Below are 23923 nucleotides of genomic sequence, written 5' to 3'. Positions count from 1 at the left end.
TATCTATATATATATATATATATATATATATATATATATATATATATATATCAATATGTATATATCAATATGTATATATATCAGTATGTATATATATATCAATGTCTATATATATATATATATATATATATATATATATATATATATATATGTCAATATCTATTTTATATATATATATATATATATATATATATATATATATATATATATATATATCTGTCTATATATAGATGGATATACTGTAGATGTATATGATTTTCTATTATAGATTCATAGGATCATAGGATGATACTAAGCTATTGACCCAGAGGCCTTTATAAGTCTAGCTAAGAATTTCACCCATGTTCTCTCAAAGTCAACACCTGTTTCCCCTGTCCAGCAGGGACACAGTTGGGATCTCAGGGGTATATTTTCTGTTTCCCATCCAGTCATCCAGGTTCCTTTTAAAGAGGGCTAGAGAGGACTCTGCTTGACATTGAGATGGAGTCTATTCCCCAGATTGGGGGGGGGGGGGTCTTTGGGACTCAAATCTATTCCGCCAACAAGTTCTATTAATGTCACAAACCAGGTTAAGGCCTTTCTTTTGGGTTGCATGAGTGGAGTCTGTCTTATGGATATGCAGGAACTCCATCAAGGCTGGGTCTGAAATGGCCTTGTATGCTAGACACAGGTCACCTCTGAGCAGTCTGTATGAGACTGAGTAGAGGGACAGGGGTTTTAGCCTATCTGTATAGGATAGGGGCTTGGGACCCTGGATTTTCCTGGTAAGGAACCTCTGTTGTTTCTCAAACTGCATTGGGGCATTGTACTCAGTAATGGGTCTGATAAGGGAGGAGTAACCTCCTTGTTCCTGGATGAAATACCCTTACTTATGGTGGGCCATGGAGAAAGCATTCTGTACAACAGAGGCAACGTCATGGTCAAAAGTCAGTTTGCTATCAACCTGTGTGCCTAAGTCCTTCACAACTGATTGCATGCTTAATACATTGTTATTAATGTGATAATTAGTAGGGATGACATTTTCTGCAGAGAAGCTAATGAGGCATTTCTTGGCATTCAGTTTGAGGCCAAACTTCTGACAGCAGTCATTAGTTTGGGTAAGGCCCTCTTGGAGGATGTTCACATCACTAGGGGAATTTAAGACAGCTCCCAGCTTGCAGTCATCTGCAAACCTGGTCAGCCACAGACCACTGGTTTTGGCTTGCACCTCAGAAAAGTATATACCAATCAGTAGAGGCCCCAAGACCGATCCTTGGGGTACACCGCTCGTTACCGGTCTACTAGAGTTGGCTTCCCCTACTTTGACTGATTGGGTTCTATCAGTGAGCCAGTTAGCTAGCCATCTGGTAACATACAGGTTGATGCCTAGCTGGGAGAGTTTATCTATTATGCCCGAGTGGGGAATAGTGTCAAAGGCTTTGGCGAGGTCAACGTAGGTGCTGTGCACCATCTTCGCCTCATCCATGTCTTTGGTGACTGTTTCAAAGAAGTTGACAAAGTTTAACAGGCATGATCTCCCTTTGACAAAATAAAACTGTGTGGGGTCAAGCTTTTGGAAGTTGCCAATGTCCTTGTTTATAAGGTCCATGATGATGCGTTCCATGGCCTTGCAGATCAGGCTAGTTAGTCTGATGGGCCTATAATTGCCTGGGTCAGTGGAAGCTCCACCTTTGTGTAGAGGGATGACAGTCGCTATCCTCCATTCAGTTGGGATGAAGCTGGTGCTCAGGCTTTGGTTGAATAGGGTGTCTAATGGAGCTGAGAGCTCATGCCTGAGTTCCTTGCAGGATGCAGCCAGGGATGTTATCTTTTCCCATGGAGACCGTACTTTTTGCCTTTGAGAGGGCAGGTGCTAGGGATGTCCTGATTTACTGATGGGGGACAGGGGGGGTGAAGTTTTCGCTGAACCTGTCTGCCAGCAGGTTGGCTCTATCTGTGGCATTTGTGTATTATGCTCAATATCTTTATATACATTTTTTTCCAAAATGTTCTGGATCTTGTCTCACATTGTTTGTCTGTCCAGTTTTATTAGTTTGGTCTTCAACGTTATAGCTATAGTTTGCTCTCACTTCATTTCTTTTTATCTTTATCTATCATTGTGCTTGAATTCCACTTCCGCATTTTGCCAAACTGTTTGACATTCCTTCAGAAAATGGTATAATACTTTATCCTATTTTCCGTTTTCTGTTTTGGTCTTGTACCATGGAGGTCAGGTTGTGACTGAAAAGAGTCTGTCAGCCAATCCACTTTCTTGGTTACCAAACTGAAATTAATAGGTAAACAAGCAAGCACAAAGCTGAATAATGGGAATAAATTAAATGATTTCATACAGAGATTAAGTTTGTCAGGGTACCTTAGAGAGTACAGTACAAACCTATTTGTTTTACTTTTTTATTAAAATGCACAATTAAATGCTTGCATAAAGGTACCATGTAATCTGTGTACATTGTTGCTGCTCTTACAGGACATAAAACACAGTAGGCAGGTATTCAGAAATTAAAAATTGCACAGTGTGTAATGCTAAACTTTGCAGTAAGTGTTATCATGCAGGCATACCTCGCAACCTCTTAGAGCAAGAAATCTGGACAAAGCCATAAGTAATGGAGGGACAAAGGCCCAAAAATAGGAACATTTTTTAAATATTGCTTTTACAAACTTAAATTGATAGAATAACAGGTTTTGCATTGGCATGGTTCTCCTGCAGGGTATGAAGTCTGAAACTCAAGTGTCTGCCATTATTTTCTGACTACAGTCCTCAATGTTTTGCCAGAAAAGCACAATTTTGTGAAACAGACCAAAAATAAGATGCAAAAATCTGTATAGTTGAGTGGTATGCATGCAGGGCATATCCAGTTCAGAGATATTTGTAGAATAATCACATGAGTGTGAATTTATGTGGTCATTATTATATACTTTCATAAGTACCATATTTGTGGGTGAACATGAAAATATTTTATTTTGGTATGTGTGACTATGGATGCTAGTATCAACCATGTCTGTTAATTATAAGATGTATACATATGTGAATAAATTGCCTATGTGCATGCATACACATAGGCATATGCATGCACATTACTCAGGCAAAAAAGCTTAAAGACTGCAATATATGCATGCATGTACACATGTATGTATGTGTGTTGAATTAAATATTGAGATACATATGTAAATATGCAGGTACAAATGGAGTCACTAATCATGTTTTACATTTGTCATTACCATTTTAGATGATTTAGTGATAATGATAATCACCAATGAGTTTGCTCAATGTTATGTGTTTTGCACAAATTCTTTGATTATTCATTGTATACACACACACACACACACACACACACACACAGACACACACACACACACACACACACACACACACACACACACACACACACACACACACACACACACACACACATACACATATATATATAGATGCTCAGAACACATTATTGATTACATTTAGAGGTAGTTACACAAATGAGGGTGTGGCTAACAGAGTAGACGACAAGGACAGTACAGTAATGTGATGCAGGCTAGTCAGTACCCAGATGTACTAAAAGTATAATTCCACATTGTAGGATAACAGCAGAACTGGTTGTATTGTTGAGAAAGTGAAATGACAGAAAACTATGTATACAGTGAATGAATGTTGTACTACCTGGCATAATAGTATTGTATTCCATAATAAGTCATTATGGCTACATTACCCTTTAATGTTTTACTGACCCTCGTTATTATGTCAGACATTTGCATAGACCTAAAATGTGACATCAACACACTGACCATACCTTGTGTGTACTGTTGCGGACATTTGCCAAGGTGATGGCAGTCCTATCCTTGGACTGAGACAACACGTCCTTGTTTTCATTTGATGCATTCAGGTTTGGGGTATAGCACTGTAGCGCTTATCATCAGTGTATAGCAATGAGAGCAGTCACCAGAGGTGACATATTGAGTGGGAACACTGTTCTGTCACTGTCATGAGATATGCAGTCATAGCAATGAGAGCAATCACCAGAGGTGACATACTGAGTGGAAACGCTGTTCTGTCACTGGCATGAGATATGCAGTCACAGCAATGAGAGCAATCACCAGAGATGACATAATGAGTGGGAACACTGTTCTGTCACTGACATGAGATATGTAGTCACAGCAATGAGAGCAATCACCAGAGATGACATAATGAGTGGGAACACTGTTCTGTCACTGACATGAGATATGCAGTCACAGCAATGAGAGCAATCACCAGAGGTGACATACTGAGTGGAAACGCTGTTCTGTCACTGGCATGATATCTGCAGTCACAGCAATGAGAGCAGTCACCAGAGGTGACATATTGAGTGGGAACACTGTTCTGTCACTGGCATGATATCTGCAGTCTAGCTGACTAGACAATACATTTTGTGTGAGTAGAATATTTCTCATTCAGGGCTGGGGTGTGTTTGTATGGTTTGGGTCATCCAGAAGTGTACTGGCAGGCCTTATGTAAATGCTGTTGTTTATTCATGTCCTGCTAAGTCTTCCAAGATGACGGTACTGCATCTGTATACGTTTTTAGGTTTTGTCACTTCTCTGAACTAAACAACACTGCGTTATGTGATGCTATCATGTAGCCAATGTACAGGCGTAATTAATAGGTCTGTGAACTGCGACCTGCGTTATCAGATGTGTATCATATCTGAAATTTATAGACATTCAAGAATGACTAGAATTTCAAGTCTGTCTAACACATGAAGAGGATGTTATTTTCAAACTGCATGAATATAAATGTAGATTGTGTTACATACATACATACATAGAAAAGTAGCTATTCTAACTTGTCAAAATATAGGGTTATAGATGGCATGAGATTTTTGGTTGCAGCACTTAATTTTTACTGCCTTAGTAAAAGTGCCCCTGTAATTACCTACTATAATATACTAGGAATGGTACTGAAAAGCATATGGGGAAATGTATAGACTGCGTTTGTTTCAGTTTTCAAATGTTAATCAGTGTAAATTAACTGTACTGCAGTCAAACAGGCAGGAAAGATGTGAAAGTTGAAAACATTTTACCACAATGAATAATAGAAAAAAAGTGAGAAAAGAAATCCAGTAGGATGGAATCACTATTAGACAAATAGTTATTTTGTGATTTCTGAAGGGCAACATACAGCATCAGCTAATGAGAAAATACATTTATAACAGTGATTAGATTCAGTTTGAAAGCTGCATGACATATTTAGAGAAAAGATGCAAAATATTTTATTATTTTAGAATATTTGGACATTTGTTAGTCAACATGTTTCTTTGCAAGGCACAACTGTCCAAAGCAATGCTGTGCTGTAAAATGAGGGAAAATCTGTATGACTATAAAAGTGCACCTACATCATCACGTGCGTGCGCGCGTGCACACACACGCACGCACACGCACACACACACACACACACACACACACACACAACAAGCAACACTAATAACAGACTGTATGAAAAATAATTGATAGTGGAGGGAAAAACATTTGCAGCAACAAGCATGAAAAATACTATTGCCTAGGCTTGAATACTTATTTGCAAAAACAAGTACATAGTAAAGTAGCTATCACTTCATTGCTAAACAGGATCCAGGTCTGTGTATGACAAGAAGATAGCATCTCTAGCTGAGTAAAATCCAGTCAGTCATTCACCTAATCTAATTGCTCATGAGTGGGGGAAGGAAAATACAACAGAACAAACTGTAGCTGCAAGTTCTAAGCATTTCCTCTAAAACTCCCCACTGAGAGTTTGTGTAATCCGACCTGCAGTATGCTAAAAAGGCTATTTGAAAATCTTGCCTCTAGCTGAACATGTGACTTACAGAGTACTAAAATGTAAACAAACTCCTCTAGCTAAAAATCTGAGCTAGTGCCCCTTTAATCTGTGCATTTTACCCCTTGAGAAAGGTAGCCTTTCAGGCATTTTATGACCCGAGTGCTGCTGCTGCTACTCTAGAAAGCACATGAGTAATGCAAGGCTTTTAAAACATTAGTAAACACAGTTTTTTGTTTATTTCATTTTGTATTTTATTCTGTAGTGATTGTGAATCCTGCCCATCTACAACAATTTTCTGAAATGACTTCTACCTATAGAAAGCATCCGAGTCAGACAAACAATAGTGGAAACCATATTTCTCTTTCTTTCATGTCTTACTGTATTCTGATTTTTGAATACTAGCCTGGTGTAGTGACTTTCTGACCTGCTAATAATTCCATGGAAAGCAAGTGTGTGACAGAAGGTTGGAGCATTACTAGACACACTCTTCTGTTCCCTTTTCAGTTTCTAGTTTGATATGTGCTGATTTCTGAATACTACTAGACAAATGCACTATTTTTTTATGAGCGGTTTGCTTGCACATCTGTAGAAGCATGAGTGATGCAAAATTTAAAAATTAGTATACACTGATGTCCCTTTTCCCTGGCACAGCTTTCTTTATTTTAAATATGAGCTAAGAGCTGGGGACATAGTTCCCCAATCCAATGCAAGCCAGAGAGGAACACAAATCCAAAGATTAGTTTATCCTGGGAGATGAAACAAGACTGGAATTCTGGCTTTACAGGATATTTAAAAGTAAAATGACACTATGGTTGGGAATGAAAGTGACATGTTGAAGTGGGTGTAACTTCTGTCAGTTTAACTTGGACGCTAATTTCAAACACTGGGATTGTTCCTTTAAAGCATGTTAATACTAACTTATGCTTCTCAATACATCTGAGGTATGTTTTAGTATGTTTATATCTTGCTGCACATGTTTTCCATTTCATTATGAACTTAGCAGCTTGAGTATATGCCTGTACATACTGTCTGCTTCAAGGGTAGTGGACTGGGCTGTAGTTGAAATGGGTTAATTCCTTTCAATCCACTTTCCATATTCTCTCTGAACTCACTCTGCAACGAATAATGCTTTACTGATTTTTTAAAGGGCAAGAAAAATAACTTGAAAAACAGAATTTTTTTTTGTAGGGGACAAGACTCCTCCATGGGTGGCCACAGTGGTGTAGTGGTTAGCATTGTCACTTCACAGCAAGAGGTTCTCTGGTTCAATTGTTGGCTGGGGTGCCTGCTATGTGGAGTCTGCACGTTCTCCCCTGTGGTCACATGGGTTTCCTCTGGGTGCTATGGTTTCTTCTCACATTCCAAAGGCATGCAGAAGGTGGATTGGATACTTTAAATTGGCCATAGGTGCGAGTGTGTGTGGGAGTGAGTGGTACGATGAACTACTGCGGCAGGGCTAGCCACCCAGTGGTGTAAATCTTGGCTCAAGATGATTGGCACTGTTGAAGTGACACCCTGACCCCATTTGCAAAAAATTGGAAAAAAGGGTTGAGGTTGGATGGATGGAAGCCCTGTGCATCTCCATGTCAGGGGCTTGGCATCCCATACCCCAGCTTACATATACCAACTCCATGTCCCTGGTATAGTGAGGAAAACTGAAAAACTTTCTGAAGTACATTGTGACCTTGTATAATGTAAGTAATTAGGTTTCAATAAAACAGGATTAAAATAAATCTCAGAAAAGCCGCTATATTAATCTACTCTCATCAGAGTACAGGTACCCTGATAAATAAACCACAACAGTTATTAAGAATGAATTAGTAAAAATAAAATAAACCTTATTTTATTGTCACAATGTACTGTATATATCAAAAATTGTTTGTGGAGCTTTTCTCCCTGGGCCTCCACTGAAATTGGACATGTATCCAGTTGGACTTTCCCAGTCAACAAATGTAAAATAAAATAAATGATTTTTCTGATAATAATAATGGGACTAATCTCTACAGGATCCCACTACGTATGGGTTCTTGTCCAGCTAGTCTATCCTGGCAAACCTGTAGAGTTACATAAATAAATAATACATATATTAACCATGAGTAAATGCAGAATATGCAAAAATGATATACCAATGGAATGTAGACTACTGTATCTAATTACTGTTTTACTCTGAGCTGCTACCAGCTATTTAACTTCTCTTTAGAAAGTTACAGCTGTAGCATATGCAAGGTCTTGTAAACATCTTTTCAACACACGCACACACACACACACACACACACACACACACACACACACACACACACACACACACACACACACACACACACACACACACATTCTAATGAGTACTTTTTTCCCAACATCTCTCTGAAACTTTATAGCCCAAAGAGGATGGAATATTAAGAATAGCATAAACTAGTGTTTACTGTATAAAATTTACAAAATATACTTACCTTATAGCCACGCACCTAAAATTTTCCTTATTATGGTTATAAGGCACAACAGTTAAACATAACGTGACCCTTTTTCAAAGTCTATAAGCGCAACATTTAGAAAGTCGAGTGCATTTTTAAATGGGAGGTCAGTGGTGGGAGCAAGAGTATAAGGTCTGAGTACAAAATGCCAGAGGCATAGCTGGCTCCATCTGCACCCTGTGCTGTTATCACAAACTAGAACCCCACTCTCTCAACTATTTGAGTAAAGAGCAAAAAAAAAAACACTTCACTATTTACCAATAGGCTTAAAGCTATTGCACTGAAGAGTAAAAAAATAAGCTGTTACTTTGGCACTGGCCAGATGCATAACGTCTCCCAGCCATTCAGGTCCCATTTTTGGCCCTACCTCAACCTTTCTTCAACACAGTTAATTAAAAAAAAATCTTCTTTTAATTTGTAGTAAACTGCTTGCTATAAATGTAGAAAACAGTTGCTACTTACATACCCTGCCTGCCTGTCTCCCTGGAGTGCCAAGGCGTTCATGTATTACAAGAAAAAAGTCTTTATTTAAACTGTAGTAAACTGCTTGCTGCAAATGTAGCAAACAGTTGCCACAGTTTACACATCACATTGAGTACTGCAGCACTCAGGTTTGACCACAAGTTCAATATGCGCTAAAGAGTGATCAGGATGATCAATGGCAGATTGCGCCCATCCAACACTTTGCTCCTGGGGCCATTCCCCCTTTCACCCTACCTTAGTTATCCTTTTGCAAAATACACGTCTGGCTTTAATCTGCACATGTGAAATCAGAGTGGACTAAGGAAACCAGTTAAAGACACTGACTAGGGCCTGACTCATATCTAATGAGTTATAAATAAGAAAAAAATCCTAAGATCTTTAAAGGAGATTTAGAAGAATGAAATTCCAACTTGTACTGCACTTAAAATCTGCTGTGCCTAGAGTTCCACTTTAGTTATTTCTTGGAAATTATGCTTCGTGTTTTAACTAGTCTATTGGTTGCTGTACAGGTTTATGTAAAATTACCACTGAATGTTTTAAACCTCAGAAAGGAACTGTGTAAATATTTCTGTGGATACCCATTCATTCATTTAGTTTATATTTAAAGGATGATAGTGAGTCAGACTGCTTAACATGCAGAGGAAGCCTATTTTTCCAGAGGTTTGGTAGGTGCACAGTTATAAACTTGTCCCTTTGTCATATTTTATTTATCTGTTGGTGAATATGTAGGTCCCTGGTTCTAGCATTGATGGAGATATTGGACATGTGGAAAAACAGTAGTTCAGTACAATTGGTATCTAATAAGTACTCGGGTATCTGGTAAGCTACACAGAGATCTCCCCTCAAAAGTCTGTAAGACACCGAATAAAGGGATAGAGCTTCCAGCCTTTCTTGGTAGCTCTGAGAGTTTAGGCCTATGGTCTTTTTAGTTGGGAACCTTTGGGGTCTTTCTAAATGCTTGATATGTTTAATGAACTAAATACCCAAAGTGGAGCTGTACTTGATAATTGGCTTAATCAATGTTAAGTATAAGAGAGTGATTACCTCATTATGGAATAGACATGCAGAAACAGATGAGAGAGGTAATACACTCTTTAATTTTGTCTATTGCCTGTTGTAGCCCTTTGTGCTGTATGAACAGTTCTGAGCATCATTTAAGAGAGAGCATCCCAGTTTATGTGATCAGAGGATTGCAGCACATATATTAATGCACGGTCACATTAAGGACACAGTGAATGGATCAGAGCTATTTCCCAGGAAAACTGGTAAAGGAAGTGTTCAGTGCTTTGTGGAATTTGCTGGTCCCTAAATCTGTGCAGTAAGCACTTGCTGGCTATGTTACCGAATTAATAAAAATAAATAAAAACACAGTTTGGATAAATTAAAAGGAAACGTTATTATGTCATTTGAAATTTACAAAAAAAGGGCAAAGAAACTGAACCTCAAGCAAGATGGCAAAAAATTAAGTAACTATCTTGTGAAGAGGAGAATAAAATAAGCAGACAATGAGAAAGTATGAGTAAGAAACAGGTTATACAGTGCAGACAGCAGAAATAAAAACATGAAACAACAATAGTGTTAAAGTACATAGAAATAAATATGTACACCTCCCCCTGCACACACACACACACACACACACACACACACACACACACACACACACACACACACACACACACACACGCACGCACGCACGTGCACACACACACACACACATGCATACACACACGCGCACGCACACATGCACACACACATGCGCACACGCATGCACACACACACACACACACACACACACACACACACACACACACACACACACTGGAAGAAATGGATAGGAATGCTTAATAATTGTGCTTGTTGTGTCTTTCGGCTTTTCCCGGCTAGGGGTCGCCACAGCGGAACTCCGGTCCGCTAATGATTGGTAGTTGATTAATGTTTAATAATTGTGCTAACAGACTCAAATTCCACCCATGGCAGGAGGGAAAAGTATATCAAATAGAGGAGTCTCTGACAGAAACAGCAGACAAATTTAGAAATTTTATGCAGAAACTAGTTAAACATCCTGAACTCAAAAATAATAATAATAATAATAGTAATAATGTACAGTCTGGGATAGAAAAATTCAGAAATGCAGTGCTGGAAAAAGACAAATCCATACACTTTCACTACACTAAGTTAAAAGACCTTAGCAAGGAATTCTAAGTTTGCTGAAGTAAACAGAGATTAAAACACAGATAATATAGACATGCTCCACAGGCAGAATTGTGTATGTGAGTCCGGAGATGGCATAAAACATTGAAATTCACTACATTTGGTTTGTCAGTAGAACTACTGCACACACACACTGGCAATGAATATAATACAAGTCTGTGGTGCAGAAACATGGAGAGCATTGTAGAAAAAGGAAGCCATTTTACAGATATGTAAACCAAGGACAAGAGCCAGGGCAGATTTGACAATGCTAAATCCATGTAATTAAATCAGCAATTCTCAAGTCCATTAAGATAAACCTATTTAAATCCACACTAAAAGATTTTCTGATGTGATTTTTTTTTAAGAATCTTCCCATTTGGACATTGGTTCAAATTCCCATATAGAACAACAGAACCACTAATGACTCAGTAGGTGAGTAACATTATTTAAGTCTCATATAATTTTGAATGTTTTGTTTCTGGATTTCTCTTTCTTATTTACTCTCGATCTTTGGCCATCTTACCCTCCCAGTAAGGGATGAATCATGAAACATCAATGTATTTTTATGGGGAGAATAAACTTTATGTCCCACTGTTAGTTTCATTCCACAACTGCAAATGGGTGTTTGGCCAAATAATCTCATTTTAGGAGAGTTGTGGTCATAACTTAAGGCTACTGGATAGCTTTCTAAGTTATTATTTTAACTGTCAAAATATTAGGGGTGCCAGACGTTTTGGAGGAAAATGATGGGACAATTGTGCCCAGAGGGCAGTACTTAACTACATTACATTTCCCCTTCATTTTATAAGGGGCTTAAGTCCATTTCCCATCACTGACACATAAGCTTTATTCACTGTCACATTAAAATAGCATCAACATACAGCAAGGATATTGTTTTATCACCCACAGCATTTTATAAAAAGGGTTACTGTAGCAAAAGTTAATATATAATGGTAGCAGATTTACAACAGTATTATTAGAAACTAGCAAATGACAAAAAATGGCACCATACCAATATGTTATCAATTAAGTAAAATAACAGCCGCTACACACTTGGGAGATTTTTAGATCTAAAAGTCTCCCAAGCATGTAGCAGTTGTTGTGTTACTTACCAGACTACACTCCAAACAAAAAAAACATGCTCCAAAATACTTTTTATTTGCAGGAATACATACATCAGTATTGTCATAGCTGGATATGCACTCATTACAAAATTCCCAAATCTGTCACACCAGTAAAAAGAAATTACTTTAAGAGAAAACCCTGTTTAAAAGGAACTATGCTAGTGCATCATTTTCAGATGACCTGAAAAAGAAAAAATATTAATAATATCAGTATATAAGGGGACAGGTGAACACATGTAATCACCTAAATGAGAATGTCTGTTCGACTGTCTTTGCAATTTATGCATAAGTGTTTGATCATCAGGTAATCGGTTAGTGGAACTGTCACTTGCTTGCTCAATATTGGGACTACAGTTTCAGTTACAGTTATATGACCATTGTTATGCCTGGGCTAAAGAAACAAAGAACAGTACATCATGGTATTGTGTTTCCTGTTCCTCACAGTAATTACTGGTGTTAAAAAAAACTGACTTACTAGGGAAATGAGTGAACAGTCATGCCTGTGTTGTTTGCCAAAAGCAAATTTACATCTCAGTGGCTCTAAAATCAAACTAATGCCTTCTTACCTTAAATCAGATTCAATAACCTCTAATATCAATCTCTATTCCCTATGCCCAGGTAGTACTACCTAATCCAGTCAAAATAATCCACTAATCACTTCACTTGATGACATCATATTCAAAAAGGTACAATCTTCAAAAAATCTAAGCATCACTCTTGATAACCAATAAAACTTTGACTTGTACAATAAGAACTCTCTTAATATAGCCTACATGAAAATAAGGAAACTATACAAGACAAAAACATTTATTTATCCTCTTTCCAGGGGATACCTGAGGTGGTATTTTTTCTAGTGGGGGAAATTCGGCCAGGGCATTAGGAAACTTCCCCTACTGTTTTTGATAAGTGCCATGGGATCTTTTATATGCACCTGAACTACCAACAGCTCAAGCAGACAGGACCTTGGTTTAATGTCTAATCTGAAGGATGACACACTCAAGAGTGCAGTACCCCCCTTATGCTGCAGTACGGTATCAGGAATTGATCTACTTGATGTAGGAATATAACCCACAGCCTTCTGCACCAAAGGTGAGTACAGTATTAGGAACTGAGCTACTTGATGTGGTAATAGAATCCACAGCCTTCTGCACCAAAGGTGAGCATACTACCTATTATGCCACTGACACTGATTTCATAGAAAAAAATTAGAGTTGCAGCAGTAGGGTCATACCTACTGTCCTCCCTAATATACTGCTGTCATCTTTTTACTAACATATCCTCATCTTGACAGCATAAACTCAAGCAAGCGTTCTGCAGAACATCTTGATGTACTGCTGGTCTCCCTTAACAGAACATATAATTTCAGTGTCTCCACTGGCATAGCAAGCTTTAATTCAGTCATTATTTTATTGTCACACAACTTTGTCTCTCTCTCATATGCTTCCCTCATCACACAGCTGCTCCACTGTATTCTGTGTCATTACTTGACATGTTCAACCTCATGAGCTAATAACATCTCCTGGTTATGCTGTAGTCACTGCCAAGTTAAGCAGCAAATGTGTTGATTCCGAACTCATTCAATGCAGTTGTAAGAATGGAACAAACTACCATTTGACATAAGATCAAATCCCAGCTGGACAAGAAGTGGCAGTATATCTCAACTTTAGGTGCTCCCGCACTCATCTGTTCATAAATTTATTCAACATTTCTTACCCCATAACTCACTCCCAGTTATTTAGTCTGATACATAACAAAACTACATGTTGAACCAACCCTTTACTAATCTTGAATTTATTCTGAAACTAGGTAAATAAAATGATCTATATGCTCAGTAGAAGTCTTTTGTAATACTACCCACATATATTTATGTTTATTATCCAGGACTGTTTCAGTCACGATTGCGACAAATTGTTGTAGAGTTCACCAGTTGTAGAACTGCTTTATGTCTCTGCCTTAGTATCACATTTACTTGTTTACTTATTTTTGCAAAATGATTGTACCATTTTCTCAATATTTTTGCCTGAATTTGTATTCTGTTGACTTGCAATATTTGTATGGAGCTTTCTCCCTAGGAATACATTGAAAATGGGACTTTCCAGTTGGACATTCTCATCAACAAATGTAAATATCTATCTATTCATCTATCTGTCTGTCTATCTATCTATCTATCTATCTATCTATCTATCTATCTATCTATCTATCTATCACAACTATTTTACTATTCTTAAGTAACTATATAGTCAGACAGAAAGTTTGTTAAAGCCAGATTCCGGGAATCCAGATGTGATTTGGTAAAAATCAAAGGTAAGCTACAGAATAAGGAATGGACAGTTCTGACCATGAAAGACATATGACAACAGTAGTTGCAGAATCACTGAATCACTCCCATGCTGCATGAATGTTTTTAGTCAGATCAATAAGAACTGCACTAGTGAGATGCCTTTCTAACGCTTTGGAGAATGTCAGATCTGAGGCTTCAAAGAATTGTCATGGTGCTTTCACTTGTCTGGACTTCTTGTAGGTATCTGGATAGTGTATTACACCTTTACAATTGTTGACAGGTCTATATGCATACAAACATCTCCAGAATGTTACCTATTGCTTGGAGAAGAGACATTGGCTTAGATTATCTGTTAGAGTAGGAGTTAGATTATGTGTTTTTGAATCATGTCCAGACAATGGCTGCCATCTAAGTGTCATAGTAACTACTTTGGGAGACTGATAGGTTACAGACATGTTTTAATGACTCTAAGGGACAGTCTTTCCAGATACAATAAATCAAAGGCAAAAAACTATTTGTTGCTGGTTGATTGTAATTTTAGAAGAGATCAATCTGATTAACGTTATTAACATTTGTTTAGTTCATAGGTTCATAGGTTCATAGGTGTTTACTAGGCTAATGACCACAAGGGCCTTTTTAAGCCTAGCCATGCATCCCAAATTTCTGATAAGTTCTGATACCCTTGATAACTGTAAACAGGGGTTTGGGAAATGAACCATTTACAGGTTACCTGTGTCCATTAAAGACATAGGTGCAAATCATGGATGAATTTCATGTTTCCCATCTAATTGTCCAAGTTGCACTTGAATTGGGTTTGGGAGGAACTCTGCTTCACATGGGTGGAGAGCCTGTTCCATAGACATGGTAATCTCTGGGATACATACCTATCTCTCCAGCAGGACCAATTTATATCACAGGCAAGGTTTAAGTCTTTAGAACGGGTAATTCTGGCACTGTTTGTTTTGTGGATATACAGGAGGTCCATCAGAAGTGGGTCTGACAATGCCCTGTATGCCAGGCATATTTCTCCCCTCAAAAGACTGTAGGAGGCAGAATACAGGGATAGGGCCTTGAGGCGGTCTGCATAGGACATTTTATTTACTCCCTGTATTCTTTTAGTGAGGAATATCTGTGGACATTCCAATTGTTGGATATGCCTGTTTAGGTACATACCAGAGGGGTCACTGTACCAATGACAGGTCTGATGAATGCCGAATACAGTGGAACAATGACTTCCTTGGACTTAGATGCCATACCTTTGTTGATAAGTTGTGCAATATAGAAAGATTTCCTCACCACTGTAGATGCATGATATGATCACATTTATGCCATCAGGACATACACATGCACCAAGTAGCCTGGAGTGAGATTAGAACCCCTATCTATCTAGTCCTACACACTATGGATCACAGTATTTATCACATATGCCACAGCTTAATTCTTAAAATACACACCTCTTGCAAGTCTTGAACCCAGGCCCCTCTCACCTATAGCACACTGCATTAATCCGCCGTGCTATGCAGTGGGTAGTGGGTTTAACCATTGCAGAGTTTAATAAACCAGGGACAAAGGTGTTCTAATTCTGGCTGATTGCTAATTTTGAGTATGTCAATCAGATTAACAATCTTCTGAATTGTAATTATTCTGAAGTCAAAGGCAGAGAAAATGATATTGGATTGTAGAAGAGGATGAAGTGATGGAGGGTAATTTAAATGGCATAGGGTGAAAGTCTTCAGGCGTAGGTGGTCCATTTAAAGTATATAATATTTTGATATCTGAAGAGAAGTATTTAGGAGCTTGACTCATTACTGCATTAACCTCTTTCCACAAATGTCTACAGTGGCTAAAGAATAAAGCTTATTCATTCTGAAAATTAAATGCTTTCTGTTGACTAATGATGGTCTCTGCAGAATATCAAAGAAATATAATTATATTCACAACTTTAGCCCCCCTCTATCATCTCATCTAATTTTGTCTTAATTCTGCCTCCTTCCTGCTTTCCTTTCTTTTGGCTGCTCTAATTCTTTATCTTATATTCTTATGTCCTAGATCTTGAGCAAGTCTTCACTGTTACAAATATTTTTACATAAAACCAGATGATCCAATCATACTGATGATACCGTACTGCACATACCTTCCTACATTTAAAATATTCATATACAACCCATGTAACTGTTATCAAAACTGTAAATGGTGTAACTGACATCAAGGATGTCTGAAAAATTGAACTTTGGCTCATAAATAAAACTGACTGTAAATGTTGAAACAATGCAAATGCAGTGCATGATGTTTGTATAATGGAGCTTTTCCCATGAGCCTCTGTTGAAAAAAAATCAGACTTTCCCAGTAAACAGATGCCAATAAATAAATAAATTAACAAATAGTGATAGGTTATGAGGGATTACTTTCCACGGTGGTACAGCAGTAGCATTGTTACCTCACAGCAAGAGGTTCTCCCATTCGATTCTCGGCGTGCCTTGGGAGTGCCTTCTGTGTGGAGTCTGCATGTCCTCCCCGCGGTTGGGTAGCATTGAAAGACATGCGTGCATAAATGGGCGTGCCTTCGTTGAAGGTTGGGTGTCGAGCTGGCAACTTGGCATTTCGTAAAAATCTACTGCCAATCATTAGCCAACCGGAGTTAAATTAAGGCTGATGATATATGAATTGGATGAATGGGTGGGGGCTATAGCAAAAGCAACAGAAATGTTATTTGTAAATCAACATTGATCAAGTTCAAGCTGCTGCAGCATTCATGATGGTGGTGGTGGGGTTTACAACATGGAAAAAGCTGGGCTAGACAACTGGGCTACAGAACTGTCATTTTATTAAACAAAACATCAGCCAGGTATAGTCTCCTGTGATATCCACTGGGTTTGGGGAATTTTATAGCACTGAGAACAATATACAAAATAAAGTTTTTTTTTTTTATTTTCAAAGAAACACTGAGTCTACATTGCTGTGATATCCATGGGTGGGGGAATTTCACAGCTTAAACAATACCTTTCAGGAGTGACAAAGCTCCATCATGTTTAAAATCTGTGTCTGGCTTAACCTTTTTACCTTAGAAGGGCAGAATGGATAAGGAGGGAGCTAGAGTTTTGACATGTAGAAGTCTTCAGACTTTGACATAAGGTAACTTGGAACTCACACTATTTATAGCACTGAGTCCATCTTACAGACTTGCTCTAAACAACTGAACCCCCAAACAAGTAACATTACAGCACAGGCTGAGGTGATACAAACAATTACAAGACAGTGCCAAAAGGACCAAACTACAGCACTGCATATAGTGAAGGTAGCTCTGTCAGCAAAAATGCCAACCTCTCAGAAATTTGTATAATCTAAATTACCACATTGATGTGGATATTACAGTAAAGAAGGCAGACCCATGAAGAATTACAATGCAGTACAGAACTTGGAATATAGCTCAAACACACACTTAGATCCATTAGTACACAGAACCATACCTGATCAGCTGACTGCAAAAGTGCTACATACCATACAAGGTAGTGCAGTGCTGTGCTTGTATGCTGCCTAGAGTAATAGGATGTGTCATAACCCCATTCAGGAGATCACACAGAATTATTCATTGAGCTGGTAGGGGGGTTGCTTGACTGAAGCTGCGTCTTATCATACATCTACTAATGAATCTGTGTCATCAACTAGTCCTGAACACATAAACAAAGAGACAGCCTGCAAACTTGACAGCTTGATACCAAGCACCAAATCTGCTTTCCCCTGTAATGTTCAGGTGAAGCACTGGTTATGGTCTGTGGAATGAAGTATTGTGGGTAATGCACATGACTGAGGATTCCATATGTGCAGTACAGTATCACCAGGATGTATATAGCTCATCCACTTTTATGCAAGAGTATTTGTTACTATGAAGACTTGTTCAAAATCTAGGACATAAGAAGATAAGATAAAGAATTTGGGCAGCCCAAAGAAAGGAAGGAGGGAAGGGGCACAAGGAAGACAAAGGAGTTGAGATGATAGCAGTGGGTACAGTTGTGGGTAAACCTGTGGAGGCTAAGGCATATACCTGAACTTAGGTCAGCAGCTTTGTGGGTAGAATGTCTGCCTGTGCATTTGTGAGAAGTGTGATAGGTTATATCTTTGTTGCTGATGGCAGAATAGTACAAGACGTAATTTGTTAATTACATGGCACTCATAGTATTAACCATGACATTCCAGAAATTGCACATGTTGATTGAGAGCAAACGTAAAGCAAATGTCATTGTATGCTGTTGTCTGTCAATCTTTGTTACCACAACAATGTTGTATCAAGACTCTTGTTACTTTAACTCTGCAATACTACGCAATTTCCTCCTCCATCACTTAATCACTTAATTTCATTCCTTATTCCTTATTCCCACTGGTTGCTAACATTTTCTGCACAGACTTGTGTCTGTTTTCTACAAATCATTCCAGCTGTTGTCATTAATAAAAAAACACAGTTCTGTTTGATTTTTCCAAGATAGAAGTCACTTTCCTTACCGTTTTATTTGAGGACATCTCTGACTATTACAAGTCCGATTGTTCATAGGTCGTGGTTTGTCACTACACATGGGATCTGGATACACTTCATTGTCAATTGTGCAAAACACTAACCGTGACTGGTAACCTGCAGAAAGAAAACCCTGCTAGTGTCATACCTACTCAGTTTCACCACTCACACCAGTGCAATTTTGTATTTATTCATTGCAGTTTCCTATTTACTGATGCTATGGAGTAGTACAAACATTTTAATAGTATATTTAATATTTAATAAATACATTTCCAAAATTTAGTTATCAGGCTTTCAGTATCTTTCTGAACACACAGTCTTATGATTAAATCAAGCATTACAAGTTAAGCCATCCAGAAACCAATATTTTATTAGGAAGCACCGTAAATTATTTGTAGAGAAAATTCATTCATCTACATGATACGTCTTTTTTCTCCTCTCTCTGTATATATCACTCTTTACCTATTAACTGCTAATCTGTAGTCTTCTTCCTCGCCTTTTCCCCATCAAATTTAGCTCTATCTCTTTCAGTTAAGGTCAACAATCAGACCTTCACTCTGTGGTAACAGGCCCCAGTTGAGTGAAAAGGAACTGGTGTATTTCAGACTGCAATTTATAAGCAGCTTCTCAGAAGAGAGATCTCCAGCACCTTGTTCTTCCTAGCAACTCAAAATAAACCAAAACACTTTCATAAAACAGTACATCAGAAATAGGCCATATGCTACTAACAGTGGACAGGGTGCTCATCGAAGAAAAAAGAATGCTCTCACTTTGCAGTGGTAATGTCTTACTGGATATTAAGAAATGCTGTCTGCAGAAGACCTGGGATTTATTAGTAGGATGGATGCTTTCATAATGGTATTGGTTACTCCAATGTAAAAAAGAGTGTGTCATAGAAAAGAATAGATGTATAAGTGAGGTGTTTTTTCAAAGAAAATGAAACAGCTGATAGGACATGGGAATGCTTCCCGTATCCATCTCTTTCAACTTTTTGGTTTAAAAGCCCATGTTTGCATGTGTTTCCCACCTTTCCTGTAACTAGTCTAGTCCAGATACAGATTTGCTGTATCCAGAACTGTTTGTAAGCTTCTGAGCCCCCCCCCAAGCCTTTCTTTGTTAGAGGGAAGCCTTCTAGCTTATCAGTGAAAGTGGTAAGCACTAGGTAACCTATCTACAACAAGAGGAGTGGTTTCTGGCCCATAAGTTGTAGTTTATTGGCTGTTTAGGCAGTTTTTCCATCTCTTTCAACTTTCAGATTTAAAAGCCCACGTCTGCGCTTATTTCCCGCATTTCCTGTAACTAGTCTAGTCCAGATACATATTTGCTGTATCCAGGACTGTATGTAAACTTTTGAGCCTCCCAAGCCTTTCTGTGCTGGAGGGAAGCCTTCTAGCTTACCAGTGGGAGTGGTAAGCACCAGGTAGCCTATCTACCACAAGAGGAGTGGTTTATGGCCCAGAAATTGTAGTTTATTGGCTGTTTGGGCAGTTTTGCCATCTCTTTCAACTTTCTGGTTTAAAAGCCCACGTTTTAGCTTGTTTCCCACCTTTCCTGTAACTAGTCTAGTCCAGATACAGATTTGCTGTATCCAGGACTGTTTGTAAGCTTCTGAGTGGTGCCAAAAAGTCTGCTTTTCAATTTTTCCCTTAGCTCTGCTAGTTCTCTCCTCTCCTGCACTATTACTAGCTTATTAGTCTAGCACTTTACCAGACATCTTGTATCAATTATTGTAGCACACAAAAGTGCTACCAGCACTAAATGTTCTACAAGGAAACAGCTGCAGTACTTATTATTAATGCCCACCCCTCCAGGCATTTCTAAAGGTCAGTTCCCTGTGCCTTCTCCTATTAATCTGGTGAACTTGGGCATCCTGAGGCAATGTAGCAACTGCCTAATGTACACTGACAACCCTCTCCTCTTACCTCCCAACACTCAGACTTGTGAGAGATACACTTATATATCCAAATTGGAAGCCACGCACTCTCCAGCCAAGACGAGAATAGCTGGTCAACAGGAGAAGATCAACACTGGCACCACACCACATGGAACACATAGCTCTCCAGAACACACACCAGCGCTGCCTTCACATAAAAACACAAACCACACACCCACCTTCGCGGAGGCTCTCAATAACAATCTACCCAAACAGCAGAGACCTCCAAGGCAGAAATGCACTCGACCACCACAACACAACATTAATCACGAGACACATAACTTTCCTAAATAGTGTGCCACTCAACCAAAGCCCTTAAGGCAAAACAGCATGCCCAACACACTAGTCATAGGTGACTCGATAGTGAGGAACACTGATGTCCCACTCACTAGGTTGAATAAGGAGAAAGTAACAGTCACCTGCCTGTCAGGTGCCAGGATCCACCACATAATGCACGCACTCAGGTCCCTCGACAACAGGTACAAATATGACTCTGTTATTGTACATGTGGGTGTGAATTACCTGAGATGTACCTCCATGGGCTACATGAAAAGAGACATAGAGGTGCTCTCGGATTACGTGTCCCAGGTGGGTATGACCCTCTGAGCAGCCTCATAGCATCACCCAGAATGATACCACAGTAGAAGCAGAAAATGATTGATTTCAACAATTGGCTAAGTTTCTGGTGTCATTCTAAGGGGATCCAGTATCTGTCTACCTGGGATGACATGACTGACAGACATCAATGCTTTGCCAGAGATGGCCTGCTTCTGTCACTGCTGGGCTTCTGCATATTGGCTAAGGATCTTGCCACCCCTATAGTGCCTTTTTTAGGTGGTGTTCCAAAGACCAAATTACCACAGTAACAACAGCTAGAAACAAATGCAATCTGAGGGTCATGCTGCTAAATGCTAGAAGTCTAAATCTCAAAATGCACTCACTCAAAACACTCCTTAAAATGGAGAACATCGACATTTGTGCTGTAAAAAAGACCTGGTTCAAGGCAGCAGAAAGCACCCCTGCACTACTAGGCTATTACTCATTCCACATCTTTCGGCCCCAAAACTTGGACCGAAGCTCCAAAGGCACTGGTGTTTACACATTCATAAAGGATGAGTACACCTCCAGACTGGTAGCCCAACATAACACATCAGAGATACTTCAGGTGCAGCTAACACTGGGTAAGACAGCGATTCAGGTCATTGCTTGCTACAGGTCCCCAACGATGTCTCAAGACTCACACTCCACGTTCCTAAGCACCCTAGAGAATATTAGGGTCCAATCTAACACACTCATACTGGGCGACTTCAACTACCCCTCCATTATCTGGGAAATCTACTCATGTACCAATACAATTGCCCAGTGTTTCCTGGAATTCGTTAATTTCAATGCCCTGGACCAGCTCATTTTTTACACCAACTAGAGGTAGCAACATCCTTGACCTGGTCATTACTAACATGGGTGACCGTTGCTCTATACCAGTAGTCAGTTCCTCCCTGGTTAGATCCGACCACAAACTAATCATCTTGGAAATCCACCCCCCCCCCCACAAAGGTAACCACCATGAAAAACTTCTCCAAAGCTAACCCTGGGCACCTAAAAACAGAGGTGGCTAATTTTACAGCACCCATGCAAATGCAGAATAGTTGCATGACTGCAGAATCATACACCAATGCACTGTACAAACACGTACACAAATGCATGGATCTTGCCATACCCAATAGAACCAACATGCTCTCCTTCAAAAAAAGGAAGCCAGTCTGGTGGTCCCCTGCCATAAACAAACTCTACAACAGAAGGAGGAAACTGATGCAGAATAAGGTGAAATCCCAAGGCTAGAAAAACTCCCTTATCAGCCTCAACAAAAAGTTGAAATCCCTCATCAAATCCTCTAAAGCTAGCTATGAAAACAGAATTGCAGCAGATAGTAAAGACAACCATAAGGCCTTCTATAGTTATGTAAAGAATCTCTATGGCAATACCCAGATTTGCTCTGAGCTACTGCACAATGGTACCTCCTATACTGAGCCAACAGATATTGCCAATATACTGGCTGACAGATTCAGTGCCAAATTTACCCCTCTCTCCCCCACCAAAGGACCAATCACAATGCCAGTAGATTGCCAGGCACCCAGTATTACTGCTGCACAGGTTAAAACAGAACTGTCCAAGGCCAAGAATACAGCTTCTATGGGACATGACAATATCAGTGGCTGTGTTCTACATGAACTACAGAGTAAACTGGCACCACACTTGTGTGCCCTGTTCAATTACAGCCTTCCCTCAGGCTTTGTCCTTAACAAATGGCACACTGCTACAGTCATCCCTCTCCCCAAAGGAGAAGCGACTATCGACCCTGGCAACTATTGCCCCGTTAGCCAGATGAGTCTGATATGCAAAGCTATGGAACACATCATCATGGACCTAATAAACAAGGATATAGGAAATCTCCAAACTCTAGATCTCACACAGTTTGGTTTTGTGAAGGGTAGATCATGCCTGTTCAACCTGGTCGACTTCTTTGAGTCAGTCACCAGAGCTGTTGATGAAGGCAAGGTGGTTCATACAGCCTACCTTGATCTGGCCAAGGCCTTTGATACCATTCCCCACTCAGGAATCCTAGAAAAACTCACTAAGCTAGGCATCAACCCCTATATCACTAGGTGGGTTGCAAACTGGCTCACAGATAGAACCCACAGTGTGAAACTAGCTGACTCCAAGTCAGCCTGCTAACCTGTCACAAGTGGAGTCCCACGGGGTTCGGTTCTGGGTCCTCTCCTGTTTGCTATCTACTTCTCTGAAGTCCAGATCAACACAAAGGGACTCTGGCTGACAAAATTTGCAGATGATTGCAAGCTGGGAGCTATTATTAACTCCCCAAGTGATGCTGACATCCAACAGAAAGGCCTCACTGAGACCAACGACTGGTGCCAGAATCATGGCCTTAAGCTCAATGCTCCTTTGGAAAAACCTGGTTCCCATGAATTACCACATCAATCGTAGTCCACTGAACACAGAAGGAGTTATAAGAGATCTGGGAACACAGGTTAACAGCAACCTCTCTTTTGACCACCACATTGCCACTGGGGTCAGAAGTCCTTCTATGTGGCATATCTCACTACTAAGGGTTTTGCATCCAGGAAGAAAGA

At 39.3% G+C, this 23923-nt stretch overlaps 1 protein-coding gene across 2 annotated transcripts in view; it reads right to left on the bottom strand.

The window, feature by feature from the left end:
• Positions 1–23923, bottom strand: part of PAPLN (papilin, proteoglycan like sulfated glycoprotein) — a 1077292-nt gene that overhangs the window by 453291 nt on the left and 600078 nt on the right. For both annotated transcript variants that reach the window (XM_044074058.1, XM_044074059.1), the window contains exon 11: positions 18832–18958. In XM_044074058.1, coding sequence (XP_043929993.1) covers positions 18832–18958 — 127 coding nt within the window. The remainder of the gene's footprint in view (positions 1–18831; positions 18959–23923) is intronic.

This window comes from Protopterus annectens, chromosome 6.part0 (genome assembly GCF_019279795.1).
Source record: "Protopterus annectens isolate FY-2018-M chromosome 6.part0, PAN1.0, whole genome shotgun sequence".
Taxonomy (NCBI): domain Eukaryota; kingdom Metazoa; phylum Chordata; order Ceratodontiformes; family Protopteridae; genus Protopterus; species Protopterus annectens.
This window is presented reverse-complemented; position numbering and strand designations above follow the sequence as displayed.